This window comes from Geotrypetes seraphini, chromosome 1 (assembly GCF_902459505.1).
Source record: "Geotrypetes seraphini chromosome 1, aGeoSer1.1, whole genome shotgun sequence".
Lineage (NCBI taxonomy): Eukaryota > Metazoa > Chordata > Amphibia > Gymnophiona > Dermophiidae > Geotrypetes > Geotrypetes seraphini.
The window spans coordinates 59,629,587-59,653,693 of NC_047084.1; the positions used below are offsets into that span (position 1 = coordinate 59,629,587).

The window sequence follows — 24,107 nt, forward strand, 5'->3', positions numbered from 1 at the left end:
AGGAGAAGAAGGGCCTGAGCTTCCTGCAAAAGGAGAGGCAGCTGAGACCGAGGAGAAGGAAACTCTCTTGGAGGTAGGTCCGGGGGTACGTGACTGAAGTGAAAGGCGTACCCCTCCCGGATGATAGAAAGCACCCAACTGTTGGTGGTAAGGTTTTCCCACTGGGCATAGAAATGGTGAAGACGACCCCCAATGGTGAGGGGGGAAAGCTCCAGGGGGAAGGGAGCCTGAAGGCTCAAACCGTAATTGTCAAAAAGACGACCCAGTCTTCGCTGGGGCCGGCGGCTGGGCCTTAGATTGACGTTGCTGCTGTTGTTGAGGCCGCTTCGAGGGAAGCTGAGAGAATGCAGGAGTTGATTTCTGCGGATACCTCCAGAGAGGAATTTTGTATTGCTGATCCAGGGGGGCCTTCGGTTTAAGCTTCACCAGAGAGGCAAAGGACCGTTCGTGGTCCGATAGGCGCTTGGTGGCTGCTTCGATAGAATCATTGAAGAGCTCATGACTCACACACGGGAGATTGGCAAGACGATCCTGTAGATTCGGATCCATATCCACAAGGCGGAGACAAGTGAGGTGACGCATGGCGATCGCAAAGGTCGTGACCCTGGAGGACAACTCGAAGGCGCCATAGGCTGCCTGGAACATATAGAGGCGGAGCTGGGAGAGGGTCTCCTCGAGTAGACGAAACTCCCGACGCCGAGAATCAGGTACGTCCTCCCAGAACGAGTGAAGGGCGTCCACACAGAACCGGAGGTAGGACGTGAAGATAAAGTTATAGTTGAAGACACGATTCGCCATGATTGAGTTTTGGTAAAGACGGCGATCAAACTTGTTCATTGTATGGCCCTCTTGGCCCGGAGGGATGGTAGCGTAAACCTTAGAGGGGTAGAACTTCTTCAAGGAAGACTCAACTACCAAGGACTGATGAGAAAGCTGAGAACTTTCAAACCCCTTAACCGGAATCGTCTGGTAACGGGTCTCCAACCTGGAGGGAATGGCCGTGACTGCATAGGGGGTCTCCAGGTTACGGAGAAAGGTTTGCCGGAGAACCTGGTGCAATGGCAAGCGGGGCGGATGATCAACACCCATCTCCTCCAGATATTCCTGGGTATAATGGGACTCAGACTGGAGATCCAGTTTCAAGGCCCTACCCATGTCAGAGATGAAACGAGTAAAGGAGGAGTTTTGAGAAGAAGACTCATCCTCCTGAGGAGACCCCAAGCGAGATCTGGGGGCAGCCGAGAAAGAGGGAGAAATTTCCCTCGAAAAGTAAGCCGGGGCCTCGGAGTCCCACAAATGGGAGACTGAAGAGGCTCTACTAAAGTGTCTGGGGGGGGCGTTGAGGAATGATCCCATACAAGGTGGGCCGGGGAAGACCCCGGGGTCCGAGGAAAAAGCTGGTGATGCCTCGGGGAAGACTGGGTAAAGGAAAATTCCTCCACCGGTTTCGAAGAAGACCCCTGGAGGCTGGTAGTTGCCTCAATGGGGAACACAACCCAGACTCCAACTCGAGGACAAGCGTATGTCTAGAAGGTTTTGCAGTCGGAGACCTGAGAAGACCGGGGCTTTTTAGGAGGGGCAAACCTCAACATAGTAGCGGGGGGAAAACGGCCCCCTGGTCTGGATCCCCGAAAAGTTACAGGTGACTCGGGGGATGAAGAATCGCTTGAGGGAACCCGGCGAGTCTTGCAGGCACGGCCCTCGAGAAACGAGGGGACGCTCAGGCTGGTCAGACCAAGACTGGGTCGAGACCAAGGTCAGAGGCGTCGAAGTCGGGACTAGTTGGCTCACCACCGAGGAAAGCTGCGTGGTAAGTATAGCCTTAAGCATGTCCTCGAACATAGGCACCGAGACCTATGTTGGATCGTAGGTGCAGCAGTACGTTCCTTCGGGGGCGACCTCGAGGAAGAGTATTCCCTACATGAGGAGGCACGCTTAGAGTGATGTCTCGAAGATGCCGACAAGGCAGCACTGACATGAGACTCGGAGGTAGTCTTCTTTGCCGGTACACCTGAGGAGGAAAGAGGGGACTTACCCGAGGCCGGGGACTTCGAGGCCAAAGCACTCAACGAGGGTGCCGAGGCCTGTCCCGCAGGATCCATGGGGCCAAAGAGTTGGAGAATCTTGGCCACCCTCCTACAAAGAGCCCGCGGTTGCAAAGTCGCACAACGGGGGCACGACTCAGCGTGGTGCTCTGCACCCAGGCACTCCACACACCAACTATGAGGGTCGGTGCTGGAGATAACCCGGTTGCACTTAGTACAGTTTTTAAACCCGGAACGAGGCCGGGACATATGAAAAAAGACGGCTGCAGCCCCGCAAGGCCAGGCGGGCAGAGTAAGACCGGGAACCCGGTCAAAAAGATACGAACTGAAAAACAAACAAAAAGAAAGAAAAACACAGACGCGAGCACAGCAACTCAAAAGAAACTAACCAAACAAGCTGCGGTGCAAGATGGACAACGATATCGCGCGAAGCAAGGGAGCAGTGCTTCTGGCTCCACGGAAAACAGAGAACTGAGGAGACGCTGAGGAGACGCATGCCCTAGACTGGGCGTGAGGGGCACGTGCACATGCGTGGGCCAATCGCAAGCTTGAAGGTCTTCAAGCAAGTCTGCTTGCGAAAACATCCGCTAGGGGGCTCCGTCAGGACATCACCCACATGTAGAGAAAATGCTGCCTGCTCGTCCTGGGATAATCACAGTTACCAGATGCTAGGGTCCACCTGGGGATTAGCACTCAAGAAAAGGATCTGGGTGTCAATGTAAACAATACGATGAAACCTTCCACCCAATGTGTGGCGGCGGCCAAAAGAGCAAACAGGATACTTGGAATTATTAAAAAAAAGGATGGTTAACAAGACTAAGAATGTTATAATGCCTCTGTATTGCTCTATGGTGCAACCTCATCTGGAGTATTGCATTCAATTCTGGTTTTCTTATCTCAAGAAAGATAGAGTGGTGCTAAAAAAGGTTCAAAGAGCGACCAAGATGATAAAGGGAATGGAACTCCTCTCATATGAGGAAAGACTAAAATGGTTAGGGTTCTTCAGCATGGAAAAGAGACAGCTGAGGGGAGATATGATTGAAGTCTACAAAATCCTGAGTGGAATAGAACGGGTACAAGTGGATCAATTTTTCATTCCGTCAAAAATTACAAAGACTAGGGGACACTCAAAGTTACAGGGAATACTTTTAAAACTAATAGGAGGAAATTTTTTTTCACTCGGAGAATAGTTACACTCTGGAACGCATTGTCAGAGGTTGTGGTAAGAGTGGGTAGCATAGCTGGTTTTAAGAAAGGTTTGGACAAGTTCCTGGAGGAAATGTCCATAGTCTGTTATTGAGAACGACATGGGGAAAGCCACTGCTACTCCTTGGGTTTTGGCCAGGTACTAGTGACCTGGATTGGCCACCGTAATAACAGGCTACTGGGCTTGAAGAACCATTGGTCTGACCCAGTAAGGCTATTCTTATGTTATGATGCCAAAGAAAGGCTCAGACAACTGGAGGTCAATTCTGGATCTCAAGTTGGTCAGTGCAGCACTGAAAGTGCCATATTTCCGAATGGAGATTGTTTGATCTGTCATGGTGGCAGTGGTGCAGAGGGAATTTCTTGCCTCCCTCAATCTGATGTAAGTTTATCTCCACATTCCAGTTTCATGGTAGTTGCGGTTTCATGTGCTGGAGAAGCATCTCCAGTTCTCTGCGCTCCCTTCGGCCTAGCAACAGCACCCATATTTGGACAATTGGTTAATTAAAGCCCCATCCAGGGTAGGAAGGCAAATGGGAAGTTTTGAGAGTGGTCCAACTCCTCCAGGGCCAATGATAGACAGTCAATTTCAAGAAAAGTCAGCTGGAACCAACCCTGTGCCTGGAGTACCTGGAGCTCCAGAAGCAGATTTCAGACCTCCTTCAGAGTTTGACTCCTACAGCGTGACATCATCTACAGGTCCTGGGGTCAATAACAGGATCCATAAAGGTGGTCCCTTGGGCGAGAGCACAAATGAGAATTCTCCAAGACACTCTTCTCTCTCGCTTGTCTCCTCAACCCCCAGAAAATTTCATGCTGCTAAGGGGAAGAGGATCATGCAGTCGGCCCACTATTAAGCCCAGCAAAGCTGGGACAGAATCAAACAGCCTGTACTCAAGTTCCTGATAAATCAGGGATGTGAGCAGCTATGCAAGAAATGGCCTGTGAGCTCCCAAAAAACAGAAAAGCAGGCTGGCTAGCTAGGTGTCCTCGAGGGCTGATTTTACTACCAGCAGACTTCCACAGTGTGAGTCTGCGCCTTCTCCCAGGTAGGGTCCCAATAAATGCGAACTTCTGATAACCTAGCCTCCAACTGAACACTAAGAAAAAATATCTGAAAATAATAAAAACTGCAGAGCAGAGCAAAAACACTTCTGAGCAACTTGCCTGCAGGAAAAAAAAACTGAGAGGGCAGGAGCAGCTGAGAAGGAGATGGCATTCAAAGATGATTGACAGTATTCTGAAAGCAACCTGCAGGTTCAGATGCATAACCCTAGCATTCAGACACATAGAACTAGAAATATAGTACCTAGTAAACCTCCTTTTATCAAGCTGTGCTGCTGAGTACCGTGAGCTAAATGCCGAGCCACCCATTCCATTCATATGGGTGGCTCGGCATTTAGCTCGCACTACTTGGCAGCACAGATTGATAAAAGGGGAGGATAACTACTTATACACAATCCAAGAACTAAGCACACTATACAGCCAAGTGGCACAGTACTTACCTAGAGTGCCACCTAAAACCATTGCACCAGACATCTGGGCCAATAACTCAGGAGATGGCTTAAGAGCACCAAGAGTAGCTGCCACACCACCAGCAACACCAATCATACCCAAGGTATTGCCTAGACGAGCAGTTCCTTGCGTGGAGAGACCAGCCAGGGCTCCAACACAGCAAAGTCCTGAACCTAGGTACACCATCTAGAAACAAAGGCACACTATCAAATGGGAGAAAATACAAAGATTCCATTCACTTCTCGTTTTTCTGACTCAAACAGATTTTTTTCCTAATTAGCAAACATTGTAAAGGAGATAATTGGGGGAGAAACATTCTCCAGAATTTCAAAAACAAATATGCAGGGTCTGCTGCAATTATCAAACACTTTATTAATGCCCTCTACTTTCAAACTAGTCTACAAGGGATTACTCTTATTCACTCCCAGACACCTTCATTCCAAATATATTTAATCCTCCTCAAAGCATGAATAAGTCCAAGCTGCCTCCCATTTTGCCGCACAATCCTATTGCCACTTCTTCCCTTCTGCAGTCAATGCATTGAAAACATCTGTTCTTTGAAATATGGGGCATTCAGTATGAACAGGAAAAGCACAATTTTATCAGCTGTTTGAATCATGTGGTCCTGTCCAGTTCAGTTCAGTTCAAAAAGTTGATGTTTGTACCACCATGCCCTGTACATACTGAATACTCTAAGGTTCAAATAGAGAGAAAAAATAAGTGGGGAACGGGATTGAACACCAACCTTGGAACCTCAAAAGTCAAAATAAATACATGAATACAGATTCCTTTGCCTTTGGTGACCCGACACTGTACATATTTTGGCCTCTAATCAGAAGCCTGCCTCAGGGATAAGAGGGTCAGTCCACTAGATAGCACTATTGTGCTGGAAATACAAACTTTATCGAGACCTTTCACACCCAGGGCTTGAAAAGTTCACTTTACATTTTGTTCCTCCAGAGCCCTAAGTTCTACTCCGTAAAAGTGCACATACAAGTTTGGAGTTTGTATTTCTAGCACAATAGCACCATCTAGTGGACAGACTCCCACACCCCTGAGGCAGGCTTCCGATTGGAGGCCGTGTTGGGTCACCAAAGACAAAGGACTCTATATTCATGTATTTATATATGTATTTATTTTGACTTGAGTTAATATGAATAAAATCTGTTGGTTCCAAGGTTGATGTGTTCAATCCCGCTCCCCACTTGTTTTCTCCATTTGTTTGATTCTACGTGGGGTTGTTTCTCCTAGGTTTTTGTTTGTTTGTTTGTTTGCTAAGGTTCAAATAGCATATGGTTTTAACTTCCTGGTAAATGCTAGCACTGTCAGCATAGAAACAGAGTTTAAAAGAGGCAGAAAAAAGAGAAACTCAAGCTGCGTTTACCCCAGCTATGCTACCCATGCTCAGATGCAGAGCTGCCTTGATGCCTTCCAAGAGCTATAGAAAAGCACTATGAGAAGGAGAATGAACCCATAGCACATCCTTTCCCTGTTTCTGTCTACATAGAGTTGGGTTCGTCTCTGGGTCGAGGTGCTTTCTTTTTAAGAAGACAATACATGAGCCTGGTTGTGAATTTCTTACTAGAACAGCCTGAGAAAGGAAAGTTATCAGACTCTTCTGATCACCCAGGGACATTGAAACGACTACTGATTTAATCCCAGTTTGCTCCTCGCTATATAAGAGGGAAAATTGAAGAAATAAAAAGTGCTTGTTGCAGTTTTCCAGATCTCACTACATCTTATCAGGTAGAAACTGATGTTTCAGTCATCATGCTGTGGCTTTCTTCAGGGTATGCTGTTAAGTCTGCAGTTTGTCTTTATACATAGTGGGCCCACTACATATATATCGTAGGTCCATTGACCTGATATAGGTCACCACTATATATAAAGACAAACTGCAGACCTCACAGCATACCCTGAAGAAAGCCACAGTATGATGGCTGAAACATCAGTTTCTACCTGACAAAAAGCAGCAAGACCCAGAAACTTGCAACAAACATGATGCCAGCTGTGGAAACCCTGACAGAACATACTGTAGCATGATTTTATAGTTAATTTAATGTTGCTGGGGTTATGATTTTGAATTATTGCCTGACTTAAGATAAAAATGATATTGTTTTATAATTTTATTTGGAATTAAGAGGATTTTATAATTATTAATTTGATGGATTTAAAAAGGGAATGTTTGATGTGGTCTTTGAGTCAGCAGCCATCTGTTCAAAAGGTATTACATGCCCAATTCAATAGAACACAAAAGCGAAGACTGAGCCAACTGCCTTCAGATGAACTATCCCATTCTGAACAATAGAAGCTAATTTTTGTGCTGCATATATTTCTTCACTGCAAGACCAAAGACCTCGTTGATCCACTCAACGACAAGATATGAGTAACCCAAACCTTGCTGTTGGACCTCCACATAACATTTAACTGGCTTTTCTGCACCTTGCATTTCTTGAAGGCTCATGGATTATTGGAATGATACAAAAGCAGGGGTGAGATCTTTCATGGGCTTGTGACTGGGATTTGCATTCTCTTCTGCTGTAATGTAGGTCTCTTAGGCATTTTTTTCCAAAACAGTACCGTCTCATCGCAGTTAAAAATTTGCTGTGGAAGGTAACACTCGGAAACTATGAGCTCCTGGAACTCAGCAACAAACATCTCAGATGCCTGAGCATCCGAACTCACAGCCTCTCCGTGCCTCACAACACTATGGATGCTACTTTTCCTCTTACAGTTATCAAACCATCCCCTGCTCGCCTTGAAGCCTTCTTCATTTTCAGTTGATGTACCTAGCAGTTTACTTATGAAGTCGATGTACAAGGCCTATGCCTTCTCACAATGTTCAGGAAACAGTATCACCTGCGAGCTGCTTCTCGTTTATCCATACAAAAAGCAACTTTTCTTCATCTTCCAGAACTCGTGGCTGTTGCTTTGATACTCTTGTGACTCCTTTTGCTGCATCTAGCCTTCCTATTTTTTATTTTTAAATATTGTGCAAATCGTCAAGGTAGATTTGTTATAACATCTTGCAATGTCGACCACTCGCATACCTCGTTCATGCTTCTGGATGATTTCCTTCTTAAATTCCATCGTAATCATCTCCTTCTTACTGCCTTCCTTTTCATGCTTCTTCATAGGGGCCTTTGTTGCAGTACAGTTACAGTACTGTACAGAACAGACTCAGTTATGTGACGCGCTTACACTGTACACACTTGTATTTCGCTCAGTTTTGATGTGGCGTGTGTATATTGTGCTCACTTGTACTGTGGGTAAATTGTGCGGGTAAACTGCATGTATGCTGGGTGTGCTTGTATTGTGGGTGGAATGTGCATGCTTGTATTATGCTTAATTGAACTCAGTTACGATCCTTGGCTATATTCAGCTGTGCTCAGCGATGGGAAATGCGTATGTTGTGCATATTGTATTGCGCTCAGCTATGATGACATGACGCGCGTATACATACTGATATTGCAAGGCAACGCTCAATCAAATTTTATAAAAAGTTTTGCTTGTCTTGCAAAACACTCGCACACCAAGGTTTTACTGTAGTTTCTTAGATTACTTCTGAACCTATCCCCTCTTAACTTCATCCTATGCCCTCTCATTTCAGAGCTTCCTTTCAAATGAAAGAGACTCTCAACTCATGCACATTTACACTATATAGGTATCTATCATATCTCCCCTCTCCCGCCTTTCCTTCAAAGTATAGTCTGTCCCCATACACCTTATAACGAAGACTACACACCATGTTAGTAGCCTTCCTCTGGACCAACTGAATCCATTTTATTTCTTTTTGAAGGTGCGGCTTCCAGAATTGTACACAATATTCTAAATGAGGTCTCACCAGTCTTATAAAGAGGCAGCAAAACCTCCTTTTTCCTACTTGCCATACCTTTCTCTATGGACCCTAGCATCCTTTTAGCTTTTGCCATCACCTTTTCAACCTCTTTAGCAACCTTAAGATCATCACATACAATCACACCCAAGACCCGCTCTTCTGTCGTGCACATAAGTTCTTCATCTCCTAAACTGTACTGTTCCCTCTGGTTTTTGAAGCCAAAATGCATGACCTTGGATTTCTTAGCATTAAATTTTTGCTGTCAAATGTCAGACCATTCTTCAAGCTTCGCCAGGTCTTTCTTCATGTTATTCACACTATCTGGGGTGTCTGCTCTATTGCAGATTTTGGAAAATCTTACCCGACAGTCCTTCAACAATATCATTTATAAAAAATTAAAAAAGAACAGGCCCAAGAACAGAACCTTTAGGCACACCACTGGTAACATACATTTTCTCAGAGCGATCTCCATTGACCCTCTGGTGCCTTCCACTCAACCAGTTCCTGGCCCAGCCCATCACTTTGGGATCCATCCCAAGGGCACTCAGTTTATTTATTAGACGTCTGTGTGTGGAACACTGTCAAAGGCTTTGCTAAAACACCCATCTCCTCCAGATATTCCTGGGTATAATGGGACTCAGACTGGAGGTCCAGTTTCAAGGTCCTACCCATATCAGAGATGAAACGAGTAAAGGAGGAGTTTCGAGAAGACTCATTCTCCTGAGGAGACCCCGAGCGAGATCTGGGGGCAGCCAAGAAAGAGGGAGAAATTTCCCTCTAATAGTAAGCCAGGGCCTCGGAGTCCCGCAAATGGGAGATCGAAGAGGCTTGACTAAAGTGTCTGGGGGGCGTCGAGGAACGACCCTGTGCAAGGTGGACCAGGGAGGACCCCGGAGTCCGAGGAATCAGCTGGCGGAGCCTCGGAGAAGACAGGGCAAAGAAAAATTCCTCCACTGGTTTTGAAGAAGACCCCCTAGAGGCTGGCATCTGCCTTGACGGGAAACGCAAACTAGAGTCCAACTCGAGGACAAGGGCGTGCCTGGAAGGCTTTGCGGTCGGAGACCTGCCCCAAAGGGGCGGAGAAGACTGGAGCTTTTTAGGAGGGGCAAGCCTCGACAGAGTAGCTGGCGAAAAGCGGGCCCCTGTCCTGGGCCCTAGAAAAGTCATAAGTGACTCGGGGGATGAAGAATCGCTTGAGGGATCCCGCCAAATCTTGCGGGCAAGGCCCTGAGACACGAGAGAAGGACGCTCAGGCTGGTCAGACCGAGGTCAGAGGCGTCGAGGTCGGGACCAGTTGGCTCACCACAAAGGAAAGCTGTGTAGTAAGTATAGCCTTAAGCATGTCCTCGAACATAGGCACCGAGACCTATGCTGGATCGTAGGTGCAGCAGTACGCTCCTTCGGGGGCGACCTCGAGGAAGAGTATTCCCTACGTGAGGAGGCATGCTTAGAATGATGTCTCGAAGACGCCGACGAGGTGGCACTGACATGAGACTCTTAGGCAGGCTTCTTTGCCGGCACACCTGAGGAGGAAAGAGGAGACTTACCTGAGACCGGAGTAGCAGGAGGAGCCGAGGCCGGAGCCTTTGTGGCCGAGGGGGACTTTGAGGCCGAGGCCGAGTTCGAGGCCTGTCCCGCAGGATCCATGGGGCCAAAGAGTTGAAGAATCTTTCCCACCCTGCGACGAAGAACCCACGGTTGCAAAGTCGCACAACGTGGACACAACTCAGCGCGGTGCTCTGCACCCAGGCACTCCACACACCAACGATGAGGGTCGGTGATGGAGATAACCCGGTTGCACTTAGTACAGTTTTTAAACCCGGAACGAGGCCGGGACATAAGAAAAAAGACAACCACGGCCCCGCGAGGCCAGGCGGCCAGAACAAGACCGGTGAACCCGGTCAAAAATATACGAATGGAAAAAAAGAAAAATAAAGACACGGGCACAGTGACTTAACTGAAATTAACCAAATAAGCTGCGGTGCAAGAGGGACAACGAGATCGTGCGAAGCAAGGGCGCAGTGCTTCTGGCTCCGTGGAAAACATAGAACTGAGGCCACGCTGGGGAGACGCATGCCCTAGGTCAGGCGGGAGGGGCTCGCGCGCATGCGCGGGCCAATCGCAAGCTTGAAGGTCTTCAAGCAAATCTGCTTGCGAAAACGTCCGCTAGGGGGCTCCATCGGTGACGTCACCCACATGTTGAGGATATGCTGCCTGCTTGTCCTGGGATAAATTAAGTTACTTACCTGTAGCAGGTGTTCTGTGGAAAGCAAGATACAAGTCCAATCCATTATAAGGGCTGTTACCCTGCTTGTCCTCAGACAAATTCTACTTAAATTGTCCATGTATTATTTAATTTGTTCTTGTGGTTCTAAGATGTTTAGGACATCCACCACACAAGTTTCTGTACTTGTATGGGTTGCTGTAAATTTTGGTAGCTAGGCATAAATGGGACCCAAGAAATTTGTCTTATGGGAATCATTTTATTCCTATGGGCCCTGCTGCAGATAACATTTGCTAATCATTAGTAAAAGATCTCCTGTGACTCACAAGATAATGTTTAATAACAGTATTTTAAAAGTATCTTCCATTTCCCCCTCCCAGACAACCCTTAGTCTCAGCTTTCAAGCTAGTATGAGCATAGACATCAATTTTAAAACAATAGCCTAATCATCAATATTAGCTTACTTAAGTATATTCCCTTCCACATAGTACACCTCACGGCTTTAAATAGTAGAAAGAGCAGGCAAGACCATCATCATACAAGCTATCTCCTCCTATTAAAAACATGATTTCACCTGAACTCCAAAAATACAGAAGAGGCATACGGCTGAGAAAACTGCACAATAGTCTAAAAGAGGCACTGTCCTTTTACCTGTTCAATATTATATCCACTGTGGAGAGCAGCTTCATAACCACCAACAAAGACACCAGCAGGGAGCAAATACATATAATTATACTCTGGGGGATCAGTTGGACGCTTGAACATGTCCAGCATTCTCTGGGTAACCAGAAAACCACCTAACAAAAAAAAAAAAAAAGTTAAACTAATCAACATCCTACAGAAATGTGACACAAAAAGTAAAGATACTTACCTGTAGCAGGTGTTCTCCAAAGATAGCAGGCATCATCCATGGAATTCAGAACAGACACCACCAATTGCACTGATCATTTTAAATCTTTAGGCAGTATCCATACTGCATGTGTGATAGTGCCTTCCCACCCAACGTCAACTTGCAGTAAAAAAGCTAAGCAGCCAACTAGAGGAGATAAGCAGGTTCTGAGAATATATGCCTGCTGTCCTCTGAGAACACCTGCTACATGTAAGTACTTTTACTTTCTTTGAGGACAAGAAGGCATAATATTCTCACATGTGGGACATCCAAGCTGCCAAGATTATGTCTCTTAACGAGGATTATAGGATAGTTACACATCTATAGCAGGTGTTCTCGGAGGACAGCAGGCAGCTGCCTGTTCTCACATATGGGCACGACATCCCAGCACAGACATGTATGAAAGTGTACTGTCCATACCGCAAATGCATGTGTGCCGTCCCTACTGTTACTATGTATCCTCGGAGATCTCTGAGAATCTCAGAAAGAACGAGAACTAGAAGGCCTTGAGCATGCGCAGATGCTCAAAGCCCAGCACAAGCAACAGGGAGAATTTTTGGGCACCAGCATGTCCTCTGCGTTGGTGCTGGTGCCAGAGTAGGGTAAGCGATTGTGTTTGGGTGGGTGAGTGGGGATGCCGGATCGCGGCGGAAGGGGTGGGGGGGGGTGATGCGAGTGAGGGGATGTCAGATTGCAGGGGGGGCTCACAAATCGAGGCAAGCTCTGTTTCCGAGGCATGGATTTTGCTAATGTTTTGCTCGTCTTGCAAAACACTCGCAAACTGCGGCACTCGTAAACTAAGGTTTGACTGTACTTATATATACTATATTTGTCAACATTTGCCTATTTCTGTTCTGAAGGGTTACCTTCAAAAGCTAATCAAAAAATTTATTAAGTTAGTTCATTTAAAAAGTTATCACCTTATTTCCTTTGTTTTGTTTTATTTCTAAATACTACCTTCAAAAGTAGACTAACACAGCTGCCATACCATTCTATTCAATAGAAAATACAAACTCAACATCACAAAGCACTCAAGATGAAATTTAAGTATTTCATAGGAAAATAAGAAGGTGCTGCAAGTTCACACAAAATCAGATCAGAATAAATGGGCCATATAACAGTGCTCAAGTAAAGGCATATTTCATACCTGCTATGTTAACAGAGGATACAAAAGCAGCAAGCACAGCTAGAATTTCAGGTGTATTAGTTGGAAAGTAGTTCCCTCCCATCAGTGCCAGTCCACCAACCGCAGTCAGACCTATTTAAAAAGGAATAGCAGTAGAATAAGCCAGCTGCCATTAAGATTACAGACAGACATAATGAACTTAATGCTATTAGCTATGGAATTAAGCACCAAGAAAATCACTTGATTAGGTAGTTTATTGTTTCTTGATATTCCATAAATCACATAGTAACTAACGACCTCTTTTACAAAGCCGCGCTAGCAGCTACGCTGTGCTAATGGCCCCATAGAGATTTAAAGGGCTTCGAGGCTGTTGCTGCGCAGCTTTGTAAAAGAGGCCGTAAGTGGCTTACAATAAAATTATTAGTAATAAATTAAAATATTAATAATGTGCCATGGAATACAGGAGGATAGTGAGGAAGAACTACAATTTTTAAAAGAAAAGCAAGGGGGAAGAGAGAGTACATAAGGTCGGGGGGGAAGGTCTAGTTGCTCTTGGTATATATCGGTACATCTCCAGCAGACCTATAATTAAAAACAAAATGCTCTTCAACCAGTGTGCCACACAAAATTCTACCCTCCCCTAACATATGCCCACTAAGACTACTTTGCAAAGCAGCCCATTACCAAGATTCTCAGACCACCTTCTCCTCCTTACTGCCAATTCGCTCACTTGTTCACCCAGCGGCATATCCTGCTGTCTCTCCCTGTCATCTAATGTCTCTGTTTTATTTTTCTCTCTCTGCCCACCATTCATTAAGCACAGTTACTTACCGTAACAGGTGTTATCCAGGGACAGCAGGCAGATATTCTTGACTGATGGGTGACGGCACCGACGGAGCCCCGGTACGGACAATTTTAGAGTGATTGCACTCTAAGAACTTTGAAAGTTCTAGTAGGCCGCACCGCGCACGCGCGAGTGCCTTCCTGCCCGACAGAGGCGCACGGTCCCCAGTTAGGATAAGCCAGCTAAGAAGCCAACCCGGGGAGGTGGGAGGGACGCAAGAATATCTGCCTGCTGTCCCTGGATAACACCTGTTACGGTAAGTAACTTGCTTTATCCCAGGACAAGCAGGTAGCATATTCTTGACTGATGGGTGACCTCTAAGCTAATAAAAAGAGGGATGGAGGGAAGGTTGGCCATTAGGAAAATAAATTTTGTAAAACAGATTGGCCGAAGTGTCCATCCCGTCTGGAGAATGCATCCAGACAATAATGTGATGTAAAAGTGTGAACTGAGGACCAAGTAGCAGCCTTGCAGATTTCCTCAATGGAAGTAGATCGGAGGAAAGCTACAGACGTTGCCATAGCTCTAACTTTGTGGCCCATAACAGAACCTTCCAGTGTCAGGCACGACTGAGCGTAACAGAAAGAAACGCAAGCAGCAAGCCAATTGGAGAGAGTGCGTTTAGATACAGGATGACCCAACTTGTTAGGATCAAAGGACAAAAATAGTTGAGGAGATGATCTGTGGGGCTTAGTACGTTCAAGATAGTAAGCCAGAGCACGTTTACAGTCCAAGGTATGCAAAGCCTGTTCACCTGGATGAGAATGAGGCTTTGGAAAAAATACCGGCAGGACTATGGACTGGTTAAGATGAAAGTCAGACACAACCTTAGGAAGAAATTTGGGGTGTGTACGGAGAACCACCTTATCATGGTGAAAAACAGTGAAAGGTGGATCGGCCACTAGTGCATGCAGTTCACTGACCCTCCTGGCAGAAGTGAGAGCTATAAGGAAGACCACTTTCCAGGTAAGAAATTTGAAATGCGCTGTGGCCAAAGGTTCAAAAGGAGGCTTCATTAAAGCGGAAAGAACCACATTGAGATCCCAGACCAGAGGAGGAGGCTTGAGAGGTGGTTTCACATTGAAAAGGCCCCTCATGAACCGAGAAACCAAAGGATGAGCCGAGAGGGGTTTTCCATGAATTGGCTCATGAAAGGCAGCAATGGCACTAAGGTGAACTCTGATAGAAGTAGATTTAAGACCAGAGTCAGACAAGGAAAGAAGATAGTCCAACACCAGTCCCACTGCTAGAGACATGGGATCATGGTGATGTAAGTGGCACCAGGAAGAAAACCAAGACCACTTCTGTTGATAACATTGGAGCGTGGCCGGTTTCCTGGAAGCATCAATGATAGAGCGGACAGGCTGAGAAAGGAGTGAGTGAGCCGAAGTCAGCCCGAGAGATACCAAGCTGTCAGGTGCAGAGACTATAGGTTGGGATGCAGTAGGGTCTGCTGATGCTGAGAAAGCAGAGAAGGAAACAGTGGAAGAGGTATGGGTTCCCTGGAACTGAGTTGAAGTAGAAGGGAGAACCAATGTTGCCTGGGCCACCGTGGAGCAATGAGAATCATGGTGGCTTGTTCCCTCTTGAGCTTGAACAGTGTTCGCAGCATGAGCGGTAGAGGGGGAAAAGCATATAGGAAGAGACTGGTCCAATCCAGGAGAAATGCATCGGGCGCCAGACGGTGAGGAAAGTAGAGTCTGGAGCAAAACAGGGGCAGCTGATGGTTGTGGGGAGCTGCAAAAAGGTCCACTTGAGGAGTGCCACATTGAGCGAAAATGGACTGAAGAGTCGAGGGATCGAGAGTCCATTCGTGAGGTTGGAGAATTCTGCTGAGATTGTCCGCTAAGGAATTCTGTTCCCCTTGAATGTAGACAGCCTTCAGGAATAAGTGACGAGCTGTCGCCCAAGACCAAATCCGTTGGGCTTCCTGACACAACAGGCGAGAGCCCGTTCCTCCCTGTTTGTTGATGTAGTACATTGCAACTTGATTGTCTGTGTAAATGAGTAGTACTTGAGGAAAGAGAAGATGTTGAAACGCCTTGAGGGCATAGAACATCGCTCGGAGTTCCAGGAAATTGATGTGGTGTTTCTTTTCCTGGGCAGTCCAAAATCCCTGAGTTTGGAATTCGTTCAAGTGAGCTCCCCAGGCGTAGGGGGAGGAATCTGTGGTGATGACTAGTTGATGAGGAGGTAGATGGAACAGCAGACCTCTGGATAGATTTGAAGATGTCAACCACCAAAGAAGCGACTGTCGAAGAGACGAGGTCACAGATATGTGTTGTGAACAAGGATCCGTCGCTTGGGACCATTGGTTCGCTAAGGTCCATTGAGGAGTACGCAGGTGGAGACGTGCGAAGAGTGTGACATGTACTGTTGAAGCCATGTGCCCCAATAGCACCATCATGTGATTCGCAGAATTGGTAATCTGTTGAAACACCTGCTGACAGAGATGGAGGATGGCGTGAAGGCGGTTGGATGGAAGAAACGCCCTCATCAGAACAGTGTCCAGAACGGCTCCAATAAATTGAAGTCGCTGGGTCAGAATGAGGTGAGACTTGGGTAGATTGATTTCGAACCCTAATAGTCGAAGGAAGTGAATGGTCTGATTGGTGGCAAGCAGAACCGCCTGAGGGGAATGAGCTTTGATCAACCAGTCGTCCAGATAAGGGAAGACTTGAAAGTTGTGAAAGCGGAGATAGGCCGCTACCACAATCAGACATTTGGTGAATACCCTGGGAGAGGAGGCCAGGCCGAAGGGTAGCACTTTGTACTGATAATGATGTTGATTGATGAGAAAGCACAGATATTGCCTGGACATCAGATGGATAGGAATATGTGTGTAAGCCTCTTTGAGATCGAGGGAGCGTAGCCAGTCGCCCTGAGCGAGAAGAGGGTAGAGGGTGGCAAGAGAGAGCATTTTGAACTTCTCCTTGACCAAACATTTGTTGAGATTTCTGAGATCTAAGATGTGTCTGAGGTCTCCGGTCTTTTTGGGAACTAGAAAGTACCGGGAGTAAAAACCCTGACCTCGCTGATCTTGAGGAACTTCTTTGATGGCATTGAGAAGAAGAAGGGTTTGAACCTCTTGAGCGAAAAGGAGGGACTGAGACTTGTTGGAAGCAGACTCTTTTGGCAGGCCTAACGGCGGGGGAGTCTGAAAATTGAGGTAGTAGCCATGGGCTATGATCGAGAGCACCTACTGGTCGGTGGTGATTACCTCCCATCGAGAGTGAAAAATGGTTAATCGACCTCCTATGGGCTGTGGAAGAGGACAGGAGGGAGGGAGACTGGCAATGCCCAAAAGCTCCTCAGAAGTCTGTCTCGCCCCCTTGAAAAGGACTCGCCTCCTTGCTCGTGCACATCTCCATCAAGGAAAAACAGCAATACCGGCCCAAGTTTATTTTAAAGTTTAAAGCCGCTGCGGCGGCTCCTCTCTTTAGCCACACCTGCGTTGGAGAAGGCTTCCGACGCAGACAGCGATAGTGCGAGGAGCCGCCGCAGCGGTTTTACACTTTAAAAATAAACTTTGGCCAGTAGTGCTGTTTTTCGTGATGCAGGTCTGCGTGAGCTCTCCCAGAGCCTGGCCCGCACCAAAACACGCTCCTACGACAGTAGGCTAGCGTGACTGCACCCCTGGCCGAGAGCTACGTGGAGCACTGTGTTACATGTGCGGTGGTGAGAGCAACGGCAGGAGGGTGTCCGAGGTGCTGCGAGGCGTCCAACTGCTACTGCTGCACAGGGAAGTGGAGGGGGAGAGGAAAAGGGGCTGCTTTGGGGGAGGGGTGTGCTGGGGTCAGGCAGCAATCTTGGTTTTCTGGGGGGGGGGCAGAGAGAGATAGGCAGGGTGGGCCAGGGAGAGAGACAGAGAGATAGAAAGAAAGACAGACAAGGGGCCAGGGAGAGACACAGACAGAAAGAATGACAAACAGACAGGGGGCCAGAGAGACAGACAGACAGCGGCCAAGGAACGAGAAAGAAAGACAGACAGGGGGTCAGGGAGAGACAGACAGAAAGAATTACTGACACACAGGGGGCCAGAGAGACAGACAGTGGCAAAAGAGAGAGAGACAAAGAAAAAAGACAGCGGCCAAGCAGAGAGAGGGGGAGAAAGAAAGACAGACAGCGGCTAAGGAGACAAAGGGACAGACATTTATTCTAGCACCCGTTAATGTAACGGGCTTAAAGACTAGTAATGGTAATAATATAATAACTCCAATCCCAAAAAACCATTAGCGTTAGTCACTAATTATAGACCTGTAGCATCCATTCCATTTTTTGTAAAAATTATGGAAGGATTGGTCCATCTTCAACTAATGGAATATCTTGATCAATTTTCTCTCTTGTATGAATCTCAATCTGGTTTTAGACCTTTATTTAGTACCAAGAAAGTAATTGCGGCTATTTTGGACAATTTAAGTTCTTTGTTTAGTAAAGGTCTTAATGCCTTGATCATGCAATTTGATACAAGTTCTGCATTTGATTTAGTGGTCCATGGGAAATTGCTGCAATGTTTGGATGCTATTGGTATTAGAGGAGAAGTATTAGAATGGTTTTGGGGCTTTCTCATGTCTTGCACCTTTCAAGTTTGTTTCAATAATGATCTTTGAGGTATTTGGAATAATTCATCTCGCGTTCCGCAAGGTTCACCATTATCCCCCACTGCTCTTTAATGTTTATATGTAATCATTAGGTGCGCAATTGTCCCAGCTGAAAGCTGCTTAGTTATGCAGATGATTTTACGATCATTATTCCATTTGTTATTTCTCTTTCTGAAGTTATTCCAAAAGCATCAGAAGTATTAGGTTTAATGGAGCATGGATGACTGAATTTAGACGGAAGCTTAACTCAGAAAAAATGAAGTTTTTTGTAGCTTCATCGCACCCGTTTGATACTAAAACATCATTGCGTATAAATAAATTCAGCTATACTATTCAATCTACCATTAAGGTTTTGGGAATAATACTGAACCAGGGCTTGACTATAAAGAACCAGGTGGACTCTTTGGTCAGAAAGGGTTTCTTTACTCTTTGGAAGCTTTGGTCTGTTAGGGCATATTTTGATGTTTCATCATTTAGAGTTTTAGTACAGTCTCTTATACTAAGCCAGCTTGATTACTGCAATATTGCCTATTTGGCAATTTCCCAGAAGAATATGCAACGATTGTGAATAGTACAAAATGCGGCGGGGTCAGGCTGATTTTTAGATTGAAGAAATATGATCACATAACACCCTCCTATCGCGTACTGCATTGGCTGTCAATGGAGGCACGGGTGAAGTTTAAGTTTAGTTGCTTCTGTTTTAAGGCTTTGTTTGGTTTAGCTCCCAAATATATGATTGAGCTTTTCTCTTTTGCAACCAACAGACATAAGAAAAACTCACATCTGAATTTTGTTTTTCCGCCTGTTAGAGGATGTAAACTTAAAAAAACATCATCAAAATATTTTTTCATATAAAGCAGCATTATGGGGTAAGGGTTTAGAACAATTGCTTTTGCTTATTGACACTTATGGGGAATTTAGGAGACATCTAAAAACATATCTGTTTTCGCAGTATTTAGGCAGCTAATTCGTAAAAATTTTATTATACACTTCCCCCTCCGTATTCCCGAATTCCTTATCTACGAATTCGCTTATTCACAGTTTTAAACAACAAAAAAAAAATCATTTTCATTTTTCGGGCTATTTTAAGCCCTGTAAGCCCCCCCTTAAGCCTTACCTGGTGGTCTAGCGGGTTTTCGGGGCAGGAGCGATCTTCCCATGCTCCTGCCCCGTGCAGATCACTCACAGGAAATGGCTCGAGATCCTATGAGCGATTTGCACGAGGCAGGAGCGTGGGAAGATCGTTCTTGCCTGAAAACCCGCTAGACCACCAGGTAAGGCTTAAGGGGCGGCTTTCAGGGCTTAAAATAGCCAGGGGAAGCGGGGGTTAGGGGCAGAACCAGCCCGAATATTATTTGCATTTCTGTCATATTCACAGGCCAGCTCTGCCCCTAACTCCCGCAAATATGGAGGAGGAAGTGTACACTATTTTGATCATTTTAGTGTCTCTAATTATTGGCTTTTAACTTTTTTAGTTCTATCCAACTTATTTTATTGTTTTTTTAACTATTGTAAACCACATAGAACTTTACGGCCGTGCGGTATTTAAACTGGTTATTATTATTATTTACTACGCCACCGAGTCTGCTGTTGAGACAGATACGGGGGAAGCCACTGCTTGCCCTGGATCAGTGGCATGCTACTATATGGATTTTTGCCAGGGACTTGTCACTTGGTTTGGCCTCCGTGAAGATGGGATACTGGGTTAGATGGACCATTAATCTAAGCCAGTAAGGCTATTCTTTTGCTCCTACCTCAGTAATCTTATGTCTTGTAAATGGGCACCTCATTCCTGAATTCTTGGGTAGTCAATCCCTTCTCACAAGAATTGTGTAGAGAGCCTCATTAGCATTTTCTTTGTACCGCTTTCCATCTCTCTGGGCTGTCCTGAGATTCCTCAGTTTGAATCAAAGCAGATGGTTAGTCCAAGTGCCACTTGCACTACCCGAGTGCCACAGGCACTAATAGTTTTAGGGTTCTGAAGGATACCACCTGAATGTAATGAAGCAGAAGCATGTTCCTCTATCATTGTCCTTATTTGATAAAGCAGGCTAATGAGCATCTGATAGGGCAGACTTCAACAATGAGGTGCCTATTTACTAGAAAGAAGATACTGAGATAAGTACCTAATCTTCCCTTCTAGTACAATAGGCACCTCATTCCTGAACTCTAGGGACATATCAAAGCAGTCTGTGGAATCTAGAGTGGGACAGATGAGCTTGCTGAAAGGACAGAGGATCTGAAGGCCGCATCCAATTTGGCCGCCACGTCTACTCTAAAATTTTGTGAATATATGGAGAGAAGACCATGTGGCCACTCTACAAATCTCTACAAGAGATACTACTGTAGCTTCCACCCAGAAGCATGCTACTCCCTTAATGGAAAGCATCTTAAGGTACGGGAAGTTGCTTCCAGCTCCCACCTTGAAATGGTAGATTTGGAAGCTGGTCAACCCTTATGGCCCCAGCTGCCAGCACAAAGAGTTGATCCAACATTCGAAACTCATTCATCACTTCCAGATAATGAAAAAGCACTCTGCGAACATCCACTCTGCAACTCCTCAGGTCAGAGACTAATTTCAGACTGAGCTACTTCTCCACTGTCCAAGGTACATGCATCTGTAAAGCATCCCTTTGAAGGCACCAGTGGGACAGAAGAATATTCTGGAGGGTACACAGGTGCACGCTTGCCCAGGAAACCACATCTATAGAAACATAAAAATATGATGGCAGATAAAGGGCAAATAGCCCATCTAGACTGCCCATCTGCAGTAACCATTATCTCTTTCTCTCTCTGACAGATTCCAAGTGCCTAGCCCAGGACCCTCTTGAATTCAGACACAGTCTTTGTCTCCACCACCTCTTCCGGGAGACACTTCCATGTATTTTCTTAGATTACTCCGAAGCCTATCCCCTCAACTTCATCCTATGCCCTTTCATTGCAGAGTTTCCTTTCAAATGTAAGACTTAATTCATGTGCATTTACATTACGTAGGTATTTAAACTCTCTATCATATCTCCCCTCTCCCGCCTTTCCTCCAAAGTATACAGATTGAGATCTTTAAGTCTGTCCCCATACGCCTTATGACGAAGACCACACACCATTTTAGTAGCCTTCTTCTGGACCAACTCCATCCTTTTTATATCTTTTTGAAGGTGCGGCCTCCAGAATTGTAAACAATATTCTAAATGAGGTCTCACCAGAGTCTTATACAGAGGCATCAATACCTCCTTTTTCCTACTGGCCATACCTCTCCCTATGACTGTAACATCCTTCTAGCTATCGCCATCATCTTTTCAACCTATTTGGCCATCTTAAGATCATCACATACAATCATATCCAAATCCCGCTCTTCTGTCATGACCATAAGTTCTTCACTCCCTAAACTGTACTGTTCCCTCAGGTTTTTGAAGCCCAAATGCATGACCTTGAATTTCTTAGCATTAAATTTTAGCTGCCAAATTTCAGACTATTCTTCAAGCTTCACTAGGTCTTTCTTCATATTATTCATACTATCTGGGGTGTCTACTCTATTGCAGATTTTGGTAACATCCACAAAGAGGAAAATCTTACCCAACAGCCCTTCAGCAATATCGTTTATAAAAATGTTAAAAAGAACAGAACCTTGAGGCACACCACTGGTAGTATCCCTTTCTTCAGAGAGATCTCCATTGATCACTATCCTCTGTCGCCTTTCACTCAACCAGTTCTTGACCCAGAATGTCTGTGTGGAACACTATCAAAGGCTTTGTTAAAATCTAAATACACCACATCTAGCGCATTCCCTCTTTCTAATTCTCTGGTCACCCAGTCAAAGAAATTGATCAAATTTGTCTGACAAGACCTACTTCTAGCGAATCCATGTTGCCTCTGGTCCTGTAATCCAGAAACTTCACCATTCTCTGTTTCAAAAGAGTTTTCATTAATTTGCTTACCACAAAAGTCAGACTTACTGGCCTGTAATTCCCTACTTCTTCCTTACTTTTTTTTATAGAGAGGGACCACATCTGCCCTTCTCCAGTCCTCCGGTACCAATCCTGACTCTACTGATTCATTGAAAAGGTCAGTCAATGGAGCCACCAGAACTTAAGTTCCTTCAGCACCCTCGGATGTACACCATCCGGCTCCATCGCTTTGTCTACCTTTATTTTAGCTAGCTCATCACAAACACAACCCTCAGAAAATCGATCAGGGTCTAATGACTCTTCCAACTCTATTCATGTTTGTCTTTTGCAGTCCCACTCCCGGCGCTTCAGCCATGAATACAGAAATATTTGTTAAGCAATTCAGCCTTTTCTTTATCAGCTTCTACATATTTCTCCCCTTCACCTTGAGTCTCACAATACCACTTTTGCACTTCTTCCTTTCACAAATATATGTAAAATATCTCTTGTCTCCCTGTTTTACCGTGTCAGCTATTTTTTTCTTCCATTTGCATCTTTGCTTTCTGTGATCTTTTGTAGTTTATGAAAGCTAACCTCTTATTCCTTACCTTCTCATCTTTACTTTTGAGAACCAAAGTGGCCTTCTTTTCTTCTTACTTTTACTTACTTGCCTCATAAAAAGGTTTGTCACCCTTACAATTACTCCTTTCAGTTTTGCCCACTGCATTTCCACTCCTTCCAGACAGCAATTCCTTGACGTAATCCCCATCCGAACAAAGTTAGTTTTTTTTAAACTCTAGAACCTATCTTAATATTAAACCATACCATGCAGTGATCACTAGATGCCAGATGATCATCCACTGTAACATCAGAAACACTTTACTCGTTTGCAAGTACTAAGGGCTAGATTCACTAAGCAAACCGATCGTGTACCGAGTGGTTTGCGACCCCTTTGTGACCCGATTCACTTACCTCTCTGCTAATCTGAATCCGATCCGTGCATGCAAATGAGGGGGAACGACATGCAAAATAGGCAGGGACTCGATTCACTAAAGAAATCTTGCAAACCAACTGGGCTAGTCAATCAACACAAGAAGCGACTGCTGGGGACCAGTCAAACGTCCTTTCCGACTCTCCAGCTCTATTGCCGCACTGCTCTCTGCTGCCCCGACAATATTTATCTCTCTGCCCTGATCTGCCTCGAATCGCCGCCCTGCTCTGCCCCTAATCTCTCCTGCCCTTTCCAGCACTGCGAGCCCATGGTTTTAACCTGCAGGTTTAAAGCGGGTTAAAACCACGGGCTCACTGGGCTAGTAAAAGTTAAAAAAAAAAAAAAGTTGCGGCTCAGACAGCTCTTAGACACATGCGCAGACCATCTACAGATGGTCTGCGCATGCGTCGGGATCACACACTAGCGATCCGTGCGGTCGGAGGGGGGCATTCCTCCAATCACCCTCATTTAAATTTTTTTGTTTTGGGAATTTGTCAGGCCTGCACGGATCGGGAACGCAATGAAGGTTAGTGAATCTAGCCCTAAGTCCAGTATGATCCCATCCCATGTAGGTTCCATTACCAATTGCTGGTACAGTTCTCCTTGTAGAGAATACAGAATCTCCCTACTTCTTGAAGACCCTGCAATAGGGATACCCCAATCAGCATCCGACATATTAAAATCACTTATTAGTAAAACTTCCCCTTTTTTAGATATATTCTGAATGTCTACTATTAAATTTCTGTCCACTTCCGTCTGTGAAGGAGGCCTGTATATCACACCAATATAAATTTATTTACCAATCCCTCTTTCTTTTTTTTTTTTTATAATTCTTTATTCATTTTATAACTTACATCAAGTACATCAACATTGGTATTTACATTTTAACATAGATATATCACTTGAAATTCTACAATTAATCTAATTAAATTTATCCCCTACCC

The 24,107-nt window shown here is 45.4% G+C and overlaps 1 protein-coding gene across 3 annotated transcripts in view; it reads right to left on the reverse strand.

The window, feature by feature from the left end:
• NNT (nicotinamide nucleotide transhydrogenase) overlaps nucleotides 1-24,107 on the reverse strand; it is a 265,149-nt gene that overhangs the window by 131,756 nt on the left and 109,286 nt on the right. For all 3 annotated transcript variants that reach the window (XM_033931703.1, XM_033931712.1, XM_033931721.1), the window contains 3 exons: nucleotides 12,865-12,975; nucleotides 11,480-11,625; nucleotides 4,757-4,952 (listed from right to left, as the gene is read on the reverse strand). In XM_033931703.1, coding sequence (XP_033787594.1) covers nucleotides 4,757-4,952; nucleotides 11,480-11,625; nucleotides 12,865-12,975 — 453 coding nt within the window. The remainder of the gene's footprint in view (nucleotides 1-4,756; nucleotides 4,953-11,479; nucleotides 11,626-12,864; nucleotides 12,976-24,107) is intronic.